Here is a 14,783-nt window from a genome sequence, read left to right as displayed (position 1 = left end):
TATATATATATATATATATATATTCACTTATAGTTGACATACAATATTATACAACATCAGCTTCAGGTGACAAGTGTTAATTTTATCTAATCGTTTGACTCCCTGTCCATCATTTATGTCTTTACCCTTTTATCTTAATTATTCTATTCATTTTACTGATTTCTGCATTGTTTAAGTATACTTTTAAAACTAATCAAAGCTACTTGGGCCTATAAATTTCAGTTTACTCACCATAATATTTTCTATAGGAGTTAACTTCTCAAAGTTTAGGTACCAGGGACATTTGTACTTTGGATTTCTTTCATATAGGGAAACTAGAGCCAAGATCAAAGATCAACCCCACATGCAAATTTCTGAAATGTTATTAATACTATAGTAGCAGAAAAATTCAAAAGTAATAATTTTTGGTCCTCCATTTTAGAAGTTTGGGAAGTTGCTGAACTGATCAAGAAGCAACAGGGAACACTTTTGAGGAAGGTCACATCCACTTCCAAGGAAACTCTGATTAAGGAAAATGTCATTGAATGTAAAAAAGTCACAAAAATATTTCCTCTGAGCTCGGACATTGTTACTTCAAGACAAAGCTTCTGTGAATGTGACTCCCTTGATAAGGGTTTGGAATATAATTTAGAATTACTTAGTTATGAGAAAGGCTGTGTAAGAGAGAAAAATTGTGAATGTAATAAGTATGAGAAACCATTTTACCATTGCTCATCCAATGTTGTAACCTCCTTTAAGTGTAGTCAGTGTGGACAAGACTTCAGTCATAAACTTGACCTCATCAGACATGAGCAAATACATGCTGGAGAGAAACCCTATAAATGTAAGGAATGTGGGAAAGCCTTCAGCAGGAAGGAAAATCTTATTACACATCAAAAAATTCATACTGGGGAAAAACCATATAAGTGTAATGAATGTGGAAAAGCTTTCATTCAGATGTCAAACCTTATTAGACACCAGAGAATTCATACAGGGGAGAAACCTTATGCATGTAAGGATTGTTGGAAAGCCTTTAGTCAGAAATCAAATCTCATTGAACATGGGAGAATTCATACTGGAGAAAAACCCTATGAATGTAAGGAATGTGGAAAATCCTTCAGCCAGAAACAAAATCTTATTGAGCATGAGAAAATTCATACTGGGGAGAAACCTTATGCATGTAATGAATGTGGTAGAGCTTTTTCTCGAATGTCATCAGTTACTTTACACATGAGAAGTCACACAGGGGAAAAGCCCTATAAATGTAATAAATGTGGAAAAGCCTTCTCTCAATGCTCAGTATTTATTATACATATGAGAAGTCATACAGGAGAGAAACCCTATGTATGTAGTGAATGTGGGAAAGAATTCTCTCAAAGTTCTTCCCTTACTGTACATATGAGAAACCATACAGCTGAGAAACCATATGAATGTAATGAATGTGGAAAAGCCTTTAGCCGGAAAGAAAATCTCATTACACATCAGAAAATTCATACTGGAGAGAAACCATATGAATGTAATGAATGTGGGAAAGCTTTTATTCAGATGTCTAACCTCATTCGACACCAGAGAATCCATACTGGTGAGAAACCGTATGTATGTACAGTATGTGGGAAAGCTTTTAGTCAGAAATCGAATCTCACTGAACATGAGAAAATCCATACTGGAGAGAAACCCTATCATTGTAATCAATGTGGAAAAGCTTTCAGTCAGAGACAAAATCTTCTTGAGCATGAAAAGATTCATACTGGAGAAAAACCATTTAAATGTAACGAGTGTGATAAAGCCTTCTCTCGAATTTCATCCCTTACTCTTCATGTGAGAAGTCATACAGGGGAGAAACCCTATGAATGTAATAAATGTGGAAAAGCTTTCTCTCAATGCTCATTACTTATTATACATATGAGAAGTCATACTGGTGAGAAACCTTTTGAATGTAACGAATGTGGAAAAGCATTCTCTCAAAGAGCATCCCTTTCTATACATAAGAGAGGTCATACAGGTGAGAAACGCCGAGTGTACTAAATGAGAGAAGACCTCTTAAATTCAACCCATACTTTACTTAACTTTTAAAATGTCTTGGCATAAACAAACAAACAAACAAAAATGAACAAGATCTTTATGGAAAAATTGTAAACCTTTATGGAAAGGCATAAGACTTGAATAAAATAAAAATACCATGTATGTAATTGGAAAAACCCAATATAAAAAATGTCAATTCTCCTAAAATTAATCTATAGACTCAATATAGCTCCAAATACCTAACATGAATTTTCTAGGATCTTTACAAAATTATTCTAAAATCCATGTGAAATAGAAGTCTATGGATTGCTGAGACAATTTTGAAAAACAGAGAGGACACACCTTCTACCATATACTACACATATTATAAAGTTATGCTAATTAAATAGTGTGTGGTATTAGTGCATGAATAGGTAAGAAATAGATTTTACAGAATAGAGTGCCTAGGAATAAACCAATGAATATATGTGAAATTGGTACATATTAGAAATGACATCATGAATCATTTGGGAAATGATGACCTAGTTAAGAAAAATTATTGGAGTATTTGACTCTCCATGTTGGGGGAAATAAAATTACATACAATCTTACAACATATAAAGAAACAGAATACCAAAGGATTTGAATACTGGAATGTGAAAAAGCCAAACTCTGAAATTCTTCGAAGGAAATACAAGATATTGTTTATGACTTTGAGTTAGGGACACAATTTTTAAAAGACAAAAAGAACCCTCTAGTTCTACTTCTGGATATAGTTTTCTAAAGACACTCACAAATATGCATAAGAAATAGATATATAGGTACCTGAATTGAAAACAACCTAAATATCTGTGGAGTAATAATGGATTAATAAAATGTGATATGTTCAAATAATGGAATAGTAAACAGTAGTTAAAAGCAATGGACTAGATCTGTATTTTATAACTTGGGTTGTTATCTAAATGTTAAGTGAAAAAGAAATCAAGATCCAGATGAAACATATTGTATAATGGCATCCATGTAAGTTGGAATGAAATCATTCATAAAGAACAGAACTATGTTTTAATTATTGAAATATGTATGTAGAACTATTTAAAATGAACTAGAAGAGTACATACCAAATTATATGTAGTCTGTAGCAGGAGATTAGAATTGAGGGTATTGATCAAAAGGAGCTTTTAGCTTATAATTTTTATACCTTAAAAAAATTGATAGCATATAAAATAAATCTTAAAAGTTAATGATACACGATAATAATCTGGATGTCTCATCTTAATAGTGTTTTTGAATTTATGGGCTAGGGGAAGCCTATGCCCATAGGAAACATGTTATAATGGATTCTTATGCCGTATCATGTGCTTGTTCTATCAAAAATATTTCCAGAGGGGCAGCCAGTTAGCTCAGTTGGTTAGAGCACAGAGTTCATAACACTGAGGTTGCTGGTTAGATCCCCGCATGGGCCACTGAGCTGTGCCCTCCACAACTAGGTTGAAACAACTACTTGACTTGGAGCTGATGGGTCCTGGAAAAACACACTGTTCCCCAATAAAAAGATTTTAAATTCCAGAAAATTAGTAATTAAAAGTGATAGTCCTATTTACTATACAGTATGAAATTATCATATTTTATCAATCTTATGATGCTTTTTTTACAATTTAATGTTTCTGAAGTTGGGATTCATCTTTTAATCAATTGTGTATTCAATTTAAGTAAATATGTAATTAAAAATTTGATAATCTGATAGCAATGTGACAAATCAATTGTGATTTTGTGTACTGTTTTACAACATCGTAGTCAACTAATGATCTCTACTTTATCAGTGTATTTTGCATTATTTGAAAACAGATTTGTTGGATTCATAGCTAACGAACTAGTAATGTTTTGAGTCATTGTGAAGAGAATAAGATTCTCCTGAGAAATTGACTCATAGATAGTACTTCTCTTGCTCTACAAGTTTCCGTACAACCTGCATGGGCATTAATATCATTGTTAGTTATTTACAATATTTTGAAATGAGAAAACCTTTTATTTTCTTATAGTGGCCATAAGCAATTTTGTAAAATTGCTTCACTCTTAATCTACAGATCATTTTACTCCTTTCATGACCCTTGACTTATACAACCTATCTAGTTTTGGTTGGAAGTGGTGGTGGTCTCAGACCCTGAGCAGAAATAACAGAGTTCCTCTAAAAGGACCTCATTCTCTATAGCAATACAGGAACCAACCCTTACTTAAGGTAATTTTTATTATGCCGTCTCTACAAGATTATTTGATACACAAAAAAATCAGCGCCATTTTTTTTTAGATTTTTTTATTTATTATTATTGGGGAATTGGGGAAGGGGAACATTGTGTTTTTCCAGGACCCATCAGCTCCAAATCAAGTTGTTGTCCTTCAGTCTTAGTTGTGGAAGGTGCTGCTCAGCTCCATGTCCAGTCACTGCTTTCAATCTAGTTGCGGGGGGGGGGTTGTAATCCACCATCCCATGTGGGAGTAGAACTGGCAACCTTGTTGCACACTGAATCATCTGGCCAGCCGTCAGCAGCTTCCAGCTGCTCAGCTCAAGGTGCCATGTTCAATCTTAGTTGCAGGGGGTGCACAGCCCACTATCTTATACAGGTGTTGAACTGGTGACCCTGTTACTCAAAGCTCACGCTGTTAACCAACTGAGCCACTCGGCCGGCCCAGCACCATTTTTAAAAGGAGTAAAGATTGGGGATATTAATCCAATGGGAACGTCAGCATTGACTATTTGAATGTCACCTGTATTTGTTTGAAGCTGATTGCACAGAATTCAGTCTTTCTCTCTCAAACTAAAGTAGTGACATACAAACATGACTATATTACTTTTTACTATTATTAGCTATTTTTGAAGATTGACAGTGACTTATAATTGTAAATAAGAGGGACTGATTTTTATGAAAAGAACAATTTACCAGAACTTAAATATCTAAATGAGTATTGTTATTTCATAGTCTCTTCTTTAATAGGTTTTATGCGAAGCCTAATTATGAGACCACACTTAATTGTGTAGACTTTTTAAAAATAGTTTTCAGGGCCAGCCAAGTGGCTCAGTTGGTTAAGAGTTGGCTTAAGAGCGCGAGCTCTGAGCAACAGGGTCACCAGTTCAATTCCCACATGGGCCAGTGACGATGTGCCTTAGCTGAGCTGTTGCTGAGCTGCCAACAGGTGGCAGGATGGCTCAGCTGGTGTAACAACGAGATTGCCTGTTTGATGGTTGGCTACACCCACCCGCAACTAAGACCGAACTCAGCACCTTGAGCTGCCGCCTGGATGGCTCAGTGGATATGGGCATGCACTCTTAACAGCAAGGCTGCCGGGTTCGATTCCCGCATGGGATGGTGACTATGCCCACCTGCAACTAAGACTGAACTCAGCACCTTGAGCTGAGCTACTGCCCAGATGGCTCAATGGATAGAGCGTGCACTCTTAACAACAAGGCTGCTGGTTCAACCCCCGCATGGGATGGTGGCTATGCCCACCTGCAACTAAGATTGAACCCGGCACCTTGAGCTTAGAGGCCACAAGCTGCCAACGGGAAGCCAGATGGTGACTGGCACCGTCCACAATGAAGATTGAAGAACAATAACTTGGCTGTTCCCCTTCCCTGATTCCCCAACACTGTTCCCCTTCCCCAATTCCTCAATAAAATCTTTTAAAAAAGAACAGTTTTCAAAGTTCATGTGTACCTACACAAAAAAAAAACCTATGTAAATATGTTTAGTTCCAAGATATTTTGTTGGTTTGTTTTGTCTAAACTGCAATTTGTCTCTCTGATTTTCTTCTTCATGTTTCTTTATTTGGCTCATGCTTCATTTGAATCCTTTGCCCCTTTCTTTACGTTGCTTTGTAGTCAACAGAAAAATTTTAAATTTCATTTATGGTCCATAGGGACCACCTTAGGTGCCTCTTTTGTTCTCTCCCATTAATAGTGGCTGTGCTTATTGAATGAGATAAAGTGAGAGTAAACCTGAATCTCAAGTCTAGGAAGGATGTTTTACTGATCATATGTCAGTGGAAAGATGATCTGGTCTCTGTAACTTAAACTTTTTGCCTTTCCTAAGGAGTAGAAATAAGGTATAAGTGATGGAGCTAACCTCTGAAAAATTATTAAGCCATAATAAATCCCTCTTTACTTGGATACATGGGAACTGCTGCCTGGAGAATTTCCATTCTATTTGAAGTTTGCTGATATGAAAGGTGAGGAAGAGAGAGATAAAGAATACCTCCAACATTTTTATGGAGAACAAATGTCTGGTTGGTCAACCATTTGCTAAAAATAAAGCAGACTGGGGAGAAAACATTTGGGGGGAAAGATTGGAGGATGGAATTGAGATCTGCTGTGGACCTCCTTTTAGCTTGTGTTTCTCAGAAGCAGACTAGAGATGAGGATTCCTATGCAAGTGATTTGTTAAGGAAGTTCTCCTAATAAGAAGGGTAAGGGTGTAGAGGAAGCAGGACAAGAAAGAGGGATAAGTCAAGGGTATGATATCAGCCATATCCTGCCATGAGTGATTTCAGCCTGATCTCTAAGGGAACTCTAGAGTGTAACCTATGCCTCAGAGTTGTCAAGATTCCCTCCTCAGGACTGAGGCACTTGTGCTGCCAACTGCTAAGAATCTGGACTACTGTCAACTCACAAGTTCCTCTATAGGAATTTCTCTTGGATGAAGCGAGCTGCATTGTGCAAAGTTACACTGCCTACCCCGGGGGGCATCCTGGCCCCCCTTTGGCTCAATTTAGAACAAGTCTGAAGAGCCATCTCAGTTCTAGAGCTCCCCCAGGGATGACAACTGCATCACAGTTCAACTTTACCTTCCACTCAGTTCGGCTTCCCTCATTTCCTTAGAGATAACATTCCCAACAGCTCTTCCTAATAACCCTCATCATAAACTGCCATGTCACGTTCTGTGTTCCAGGGAATCTGACCTATGACAGTGGGGCATTTTGCAGCAGTTCTCAAACTGAAATTTTAAAAACTTTTTAAAAATTAATACATTTATTACATGTTAACATAAATAATGTTTTATGAAAAATAATTTTCTAAAACAAAAATACTTAATGGAAAGAGAGGCATTGTTATACGCTTTTGCAAATACCTTTGAAAGGGACAACTTACCATGGTTTAATGGAAGATAGATGGGTTCTCATTTGCTTCTGCATTCAATTTGTAGCAATGTCACAGATCATGTATACTGGAAAACTCCACTGTATACATGAGAGAAGGAGTGAAAAAAGGAAAATAAAGTCCTGGAATTATGATGAAAATAATTTGATCTAAGAGATGCCTAGAATTTCCCAAACCATTCTGTAAGAACTGCTGTTTTGCTGCTGAGCTGCCAACAGGTGGCAAGATGGCTCAGCTAAAAAACAAAACAAAAACTGCTGTTTTGTCTTCTGGTCAAGATAGGGGATTAGGTAAATGGTGAGATTGCCTCCTCGTCATGATCACATCAAAATTACAACTAAAGCATGTAGAACCACCTGAAGACTAGCTGAATTCCTATAACTAAAATTCCTATAACTAAGGATATAAAAAATATATATGTCAAGACTTAGGATGGGCAGAGATGCAGACCAGGCGGGTCCCATATCCACAGTGTGATTAAGAAACAGGAGGGATATCTTAGTTGTGGAGGTCCCCTGAGGAGCGAGAGGTCCCAGCCTCACACCGGACTCCCCAGCCCAGGGCACCAGCACCAGGAAGAGGAATCCCCATAACATTGGGCTGTGAAAGCCAATGAAATTGTGTGTCAGAAAGAGAAAGAGCTATGGGAGACCAACATATGTTCATCTTAAAGTGCAAGTGCACAGACTCAATCGCTCTAAGCTCCAGTGCAGGGGGAACAGGGACATACAGGGAGGAACTAAATTGACTAACTTCAGCAGAGGGCTAGCAAGGCAAGAGGGTGGGGCACCTTCTGGGGACAGAAGTGCTGGCAGGCACTTCCTTCTTTGAGCTCTCCTTCCACCCAGCCAGCCTGGTACAGGCAGGCATCAAATCTGTGCTCTCCATTAACCTGGCTAATACTGTTTGTGCCCCCCAACTTGCTCGCCCAGCCTGAGCCTCTTCCAGCAGCTCCTTCACAGGAGCAGACTGCCTTGGCTCATGCAGCAGACTCACTCAAAGGACCACAAACCCCACATGAGTGGTGACTGCCCTAGGTTTGTGCTGGAGACTTTCTTAAAAGTCTCCAAATCCCTCACAAGTGGTGGCTGCCCTCATGCTACAGACTGTCTCGAAGGTACACAAACCCCATATAAGCAGCAGCTAACCTTGGTGTACTTTGTAGTTCCTGCCAAGTGGGTCCAAACCTAGCACAATTTGTGAGCAGTCTCAACTTGCATTTTAACTCCCATCAGGCACCTCCAAATGTGGCGTGAGCAGCAGCCAGCCAGCCTTGGCCTATAACAACTCCAACTAAGTGACAACAAGCCAGGCACAAGTGGCAGCTGGTCTCAGCTTGCATTGTAATGCCCACCAAAGGGCACCAAGCCCACAGGAGTGGCACCTGGCCTTGGTTCACAGTGTAGCCTCTCCCAAGCACATCACAATTGGCAACCAACCTCAGATCACCTTGAAGCTCCTACTAAGGGGCTCCAGCCCTGTACAAGTGGTGACTGACCTTGGTCTACACAGGAGACCCTCCCAAGAGTCTCCAGACCCAACATACTTGATAGCAAGATTCAGACTGCACCAGAGCACCACACAACCACATCCACAACTGACACACCTGAAAGGGGCCTCAGCTGGCATCAGAACCCCACTAAAGTAACTGCTACTCCATGGGGTCAGCCTACACACAACAGCTCATCTTCTGTAGTCATAGCCCTCATAGCCAGTTAGCCTGAGAGTCAAACCCACCTGCTGATGTGCCAGGAGCCAATGAGGCCCAACTACAATAGGAGGGCACACACAATCCACTCAGAAGGCACCCCTGGAGTACCCAGCTCAGTTGAAAGGGAGTCTGCCACTGAACCTCACAGGACACCTTCTACATAAGGCCACTTTGTCAAAGACTAGGAGATGTAACATATATACCAAATACATAAAAGTAGAAACAAACACAGCAAGTGAGCCCAAATGAGGAGACAAACATATCCAAAATGAAAGAATGGGGGGGGGGGGACTCCAGAAAAAGAGCTAAACAAAACGAGACAAGCAATTTACAGAGTTCAAAACACTAGTAATAAGGATGCTCAATGAATTTCAGAGTAGAATCAAAGAACTCAGTGAGAAGTTCAATAAAGAAACCATCAAAAGATATTAAAAAAATCATAACTGGAGATTATAAAAATTGAAATGAAGAATACACTAGAGGGAATCAACAGACTATTAGATGAAATATAGGATCAAATCAGCAATCTGTAAGACAAGAGAGCAGAAATCACCCAATCAAAACAGAAAAAAGAATTCTAAAAATTAGGATAGTTTAAGAAACCTCTGGAACAACATCAAGCATACCAACATTCATATGATAGGGGTCCCAGAAAAAGAAGAGAAAAGGGATTGAAAACCTATTGGAAGAAATAATGACTGAAAACTTCCCTAATCTGGCAATGGAAATAGACATACAAGTCCAAAAAAAACCCAGAGAATCCCAAACAATATGAATCCAAACAGGCCCACACCAAAGGCCACAATTAAAATGCCAAAAGTTAAAAACAAAGAGAACCTTGGGCCGGCCAAGTGGCACATTGGTTAGGAGTTGGCTTGGAACACCAGCTCTGAGCACCAGGGCCCCAGTTTGTGTCCCACATGAGCGCCAGTGACGCTGCACCCTCTACAGCTAAGATGGTGAACAACAGCTCAACCTGGAGCTGGGCTGCCGTGAATTGCTCGCAACAGCGTAGGCTGCAGCCTCTGCTGCAGTGGGTTGCCATGGGCTACCGTGTATAGCCAGCAGCCAGCGTGAGCGGCCCTCAAGCCGCCGTAAGCGGCCATCCAGAAGCCGGTGACTGATCTGCCTCGCCCGGGAAGAACGCAATGATGATGCCAACTTGGGCCAGTGAAGCAATGTCCTCCACAACTGGACTGAAGAACAAAAAGACAGCAACTTGTCTATTCCCCTTCCCCCAATTCCCCAGCACTGTTCCCATCCCCCAATTCCCCAATAAAAATATTTTTTAAAAAAATAGATACATAGAGACAAATGAAAATAAAACACAATGACCCCAAAATCTATGGGACACAGCCAAACCACTCCTAAGAGGGAAATTCATAGCAAGACATGCCTACCTCAAGAAACAAGAAAAATCTCAAACAATCTAACCCTACACCTAAAGGAACTAGAGAAAGAAGAAGAAACAAAGCCCAAAGTTAGTAAAATAAAGGAAATTATAAAGATCAGAGTGGAAATAGATGAAATAGAGCCTGAAAAACAATAGAAAAGATCAATGAAACCAAGATGTTGTTCTTTGAAAAGATAAACAAAATTGATAAACCTTTATAGTCAGTCTCATCAAGAAAAAAAAAAGAGGGCCCAAATAAAATCAGAAATCAAAGAGAAGTGACAACTGACGCCACAGAAATACAAGGGATTTTGAGAAAATACAAGCAATTATATGCCAACATATTGAACAATCTGGAAGACATGGATAAATTCCTAGAAATATCGAAGACTGAGTCAGGTAGAAAAAGAAAATCTGAACAGACCAATAATACCTAACATAATCAAATCCGTAATAAAAAAAAATTTCCAACAAAGAAAAGTTCTGGAACAGATGACTTCACAGGTGAATTTTGCCAAACACTTGAAGAATTAATACCTATCTTTCTCAAAGTATTCCAGAAAATTGAAGAGGAAGGAAGACTCCCAATTCATTTTATGAGACAAGCATTATGCTGATATCAAAACCAGACAAAGACATTACAAACAAAATTATAGGCCAATATTCTTGATGAACATAAATGCAAAAATACTCAACAAAATACTAGCAAACTGAATTCAGCAATACATTAACAAGATCATACACCATGGTCAAGTGGGATTGATTGCTGGGATGCAAAGTTGGTACAATGTCCACAAATCGATTAACATGATACATTCATTAAAAAATGATAAATACCATATGATTTTATCAATAGATGCAGACAAAGCATTTGACAATATCCAACATCCATTAAAAATAAACACTCTCAGCAAAGTGGGGTAGAGTGAAAATAATACTTCAACCTAATAAAGTACATAGATGACAAACTCACAGCTAATACCATACTCAATAGAGAAAAGCTGAAAACTTTTCCTTTAGGACCAAGAACAAGACAAGTATGCCCTCTTTCACCACTTTTATTCAACTTAGTAGTGGAAATTCTAGCCAGAGCAATCAGAAAAGAAAAAGAAATGAAAAGCATCCATTTGCACCAACATGGATGGACCTAGAGGTTATTATCCTAAGTGAAATAAGTCAGACAGAAAAAGACAAATACCACATGACTTCACCTTTATGTGGAATCTAAAAAATACAAAATAAATGAGCAAACAAAACAGAAACAAACTCATAGATACAGACAAGTTATTATATTTTCCAGATGGGAGGAGGAAAAATGATGAAGGGATTAATAAGTACAAATTGCCAGTTATAAAAATAGTCACAGGGATATGAAGTACAGTATAGGGAATAGTCAATAATATTGTAATAACTATGTATGGTGTTAGATGGGTACTAGACTTATTGCAGTGATCACTTTGCAAGGTACATAAATGTCTAATCACCATGTTGTACAACTGAAATTAATATTAATATATTGTATGTCAACTGTAGTTGGAAAATAAATTAAATTTTTAAAAGATGTGGGTACTTGATTTTCATCATCTAATGATCTTACCTACATTTGATTTTTACTATGAAAGTTTGAAATTTTGTAAAAGTAATTAAATTTATTAAGAAATAGCATTACAGAACAAATTAACTTAGAAAGTGACATTCCTGTGTAATCTTATTTTTCAGGTACAGGTCTATGTATGGTTTAAAATGTCCAGTTTTCCTCTTATTTGAGCTTAACAAATCATTATCTTTAGTCTTAACAATTCCAGATCTTTCTCTGCTTAGTGTTCTACAAATTGCTTATAACATTTATGTAGAGCCAGATAGCTTTCCTTGTCCAGTAAATGTACATATTTTTGTTGATTTTTAAAAATCTCATTTCATGGATATTACATATTTTATTTAATTACATATTTAATAGATACATATTTTATTAAATATGTATCTATTATTGATACATATTTTTGGCTAATTTCCTTTTGTACTATTAGAAACTGTGTTGCAGTAAATAATTTTTCACTCAATTTTGTGCAAATAGGCAAATATTTCTGTGGGATATAAGCCTAGATGTAGAACATTTTGTTAAGGAATATGTACTTGTTAACTGTTTAACAGAGATTGCTAAATCACTGTTAACAAAGACTGTTGGATTCCCATTCTGCCCATGTTGATGAATTAGCCTCATCAAAAAGACATTGTCATTATGTTTAATTATTTTCCAATGTGTAGGAGAATAGTGACATTTCATTTTGTGGTGTATTTAAATTTTTAATGTTGAGAATGTTAAGCATATTTTTACATGTATATTAGAGACATTTTTTCTATGATTTGTGTGTTCATGACTTTTCTCCAAGGTTCCTATTGGATTTTTTTTTTGTCTTTTAAAAAAACTTACTTATTGTAGCTCTTTGATATCATGGAAATTAAATTTTTTCTGTGTCAAGAAAAAGAAATGCTATTTTGACATCTGACTTTGTCTCTTCAAAACTCATTGTCATGGACTAAAGAGGTGTGTAGGTAAGGAGGTTGCTATTAATAATATAAGTGGTTCCAGATGGAGGATTTGAGAAACAAGAAGGAATGGTGGACAAAGGAAATGTTAAAATGTGGCTAAATAGAAACAAGTATTGACAGTGGAACAAAACAGTATTTAATAAGACAATGAAAATTGTGGAAAATAGTGGCATAGGATTCAGGGTATTGGAGTGGGTTTCATTTAAAGTGTTTCAAGCCCCTTTATTGTCAAAGAGAGGGCTAATATTTTGAAATACGGATCTAGTAGGCTGTCAGAGACCCAAAATAACAGTACCTTAAAATAAGGTAAAAACTGATTTTTTTCTATCCTCACATTTAGTAGCCTGCAGTTAGGCAGTACTGGACTGGTGTGAATCTTCTTATTTTCCATCATCCCTGAAGTGGTGACCTTTTCACACAGCCCATGATGGCACACAGCATCTCATTCACATCCAATGAATCCAAGTAGAGGAAGGGGCAAAGGGATACATCGATTTACTTGAAGGACAGATATTTGAAGTTGCATACATTACTTTCATTCACATCCTACTGGCTAGCACTTAGTAATGTAGGCAGACATAGCTGCAGAGCCATCTGAAAATGACAAAGGTTTGTAACATCCAGCACTGGTGATAATGCAAGTAAATGAATACTGAATCATTGCTGGTGAGAATGTGAAATACTGTAATGAGTTTTGTTGTTTTTTTAATAAACTTTGAATACTTGTTAAAAATTCAAGGATTTCTGATTTTAGCTATGGCATTTAATGAACTTGGAAGTCATCACTTTTGTCCTTACAACAAGGGGAAAAAACTGAACAAATTGAAAAATCAATAACTTTTCTTAAACCCATCAGAGAATTGAGGTCACAGGAATTCCCACCCTGAATTGCAGAAAGTTGGAAAAATATAGATAATAACAGTTAAGATCAGCTTACTTGGAGCAAAAGCCAGAAGAGCCAGAAACTGTTAGGAACACTGAAATAGTAATTTTGATGAATTGCTGAAGATGAATGTGGATTAGCTTGAGTGTGAGAAACTCTAGGGGCTCAGGCTTAGGTGGCCCTTTACACTTTCATGGGTTTTACCTCGAGGAACCCCACAAGGTTCTCAAAGTGAATATCTAAGGAAAACTCCCTTCATTTTCTCTGCAAGGGAAGGGGGAAAGTGACCTTTTAAAAATACACTCACAGTGTTCTCTATAACAAAGGTCTTGTCCTAGGCAAATGGTATTACTAGAGCCCTATCTTCTTGAGGGAAGGGCAGTTAGCCAATGCCAGCCCCTCTGGCTTGCCTGACTTACCAAAGGGAAGAAGGGAGAAAAGGCTGTGAAGTACTTCTAAAGGCCACATCCCAGGGACTTAGGCCCATTAAAAGATGGGATTTAATTATAAGATTATAGAATGCTTCACCTCCCTACAACTTACCACCACATCAGTAGGGCCTCTGTATAATAATAGTGGGTTGCAACTGAATGACCTACAAGACACAGACTCTTAAGAAGGAGATCTTAGGGAATCCCAAAGAAAATCTGTGTTGGGGGGTGGGGGGAGGGGGTGGAACAAGGCAAGGACACTAGAGGAAACTGAAGCCTCTGGCACCTACAGCAATAGCAAACATTAAACATAGCCCAGCTACTGGCCATATTAACATAAAATCTCACACCTCACTCTAAGCCTATTTACTTCAGTTTATATTACCCAATACATCATATCTAGCTTTAAACAATTACAAGGTGTGTCAAAGGGAAGAAGAAACAGTTTGAAGAGACAAAGCAAGCATTAGAACCAAGCTCAGATATTACACAGATTTTGGAATTACCAGATAGGAAATTCAAAATAACTTCGATTACTATGTAGCTGGCCGAGTGGCTCAGTTGGTTAAGAGCTCACTCAAGAGTTTGAGCTCTGAGCAACAGCAGTTCAATTCCCAGCCCGAGCTGAGCAGCCGCTGAGCTGCCAACAGGTGGCAGGATGGCTCAGCTTTAAAAAAAAAATTATA

The 14,783-nt window shown here is 37.9% G+C and overlaps 1 protein-coding gene across 5 annotated transcripts in view; it reads left to right on the top strand.

The window, feature by feature from the left end:
- ZNF568 (zinc finger protein 568) overlaps positions 1-14,783 on the top strand; it is an 81,143-nt gene that overhangs the window by 37,561 nt on the left and 28,799 nt on the right. For 4 of the 5 annotated variants that reach the window (XM_019634517.1, XM_019634521.1, XM_019634522.1 and 1 more), the window contains one exon: positions 422-4,319. In XM_019634517.1, the coding sequence (XP_019490062.1) occupies positions 422-2,004 (1,583 nt within the window). In that variant the 3' untranslated portion in view covers positions 2,005-4,319. Of the gene's footprint in view, positions 1-421; positions 4,320-14,783 lie in introns of those variants that run through there. The other variant, XM_019634524.1, reaches the window with a different exon arrangement.

This window comes from Hipposideros armiger, unplaced genomic scaffold (assembly GCF_001890085.2).
Source record: "Hipposideros armiger isolate ML-2016 unplaced genomic scaffold, ASM189008v1 scaffold_1714, whole genome shotgun sequence".
NCBI classification, from domain to species: domain Eukaryota; kingdom Metazoa; phylum Chordata; class Mammalia; order Chiroptera; family Hipposideridae; genus Hipposideros; species Hipposideros armiger.
This window is presented reverse-complemented; position numbering and strand designations above follow the sequence as displayed.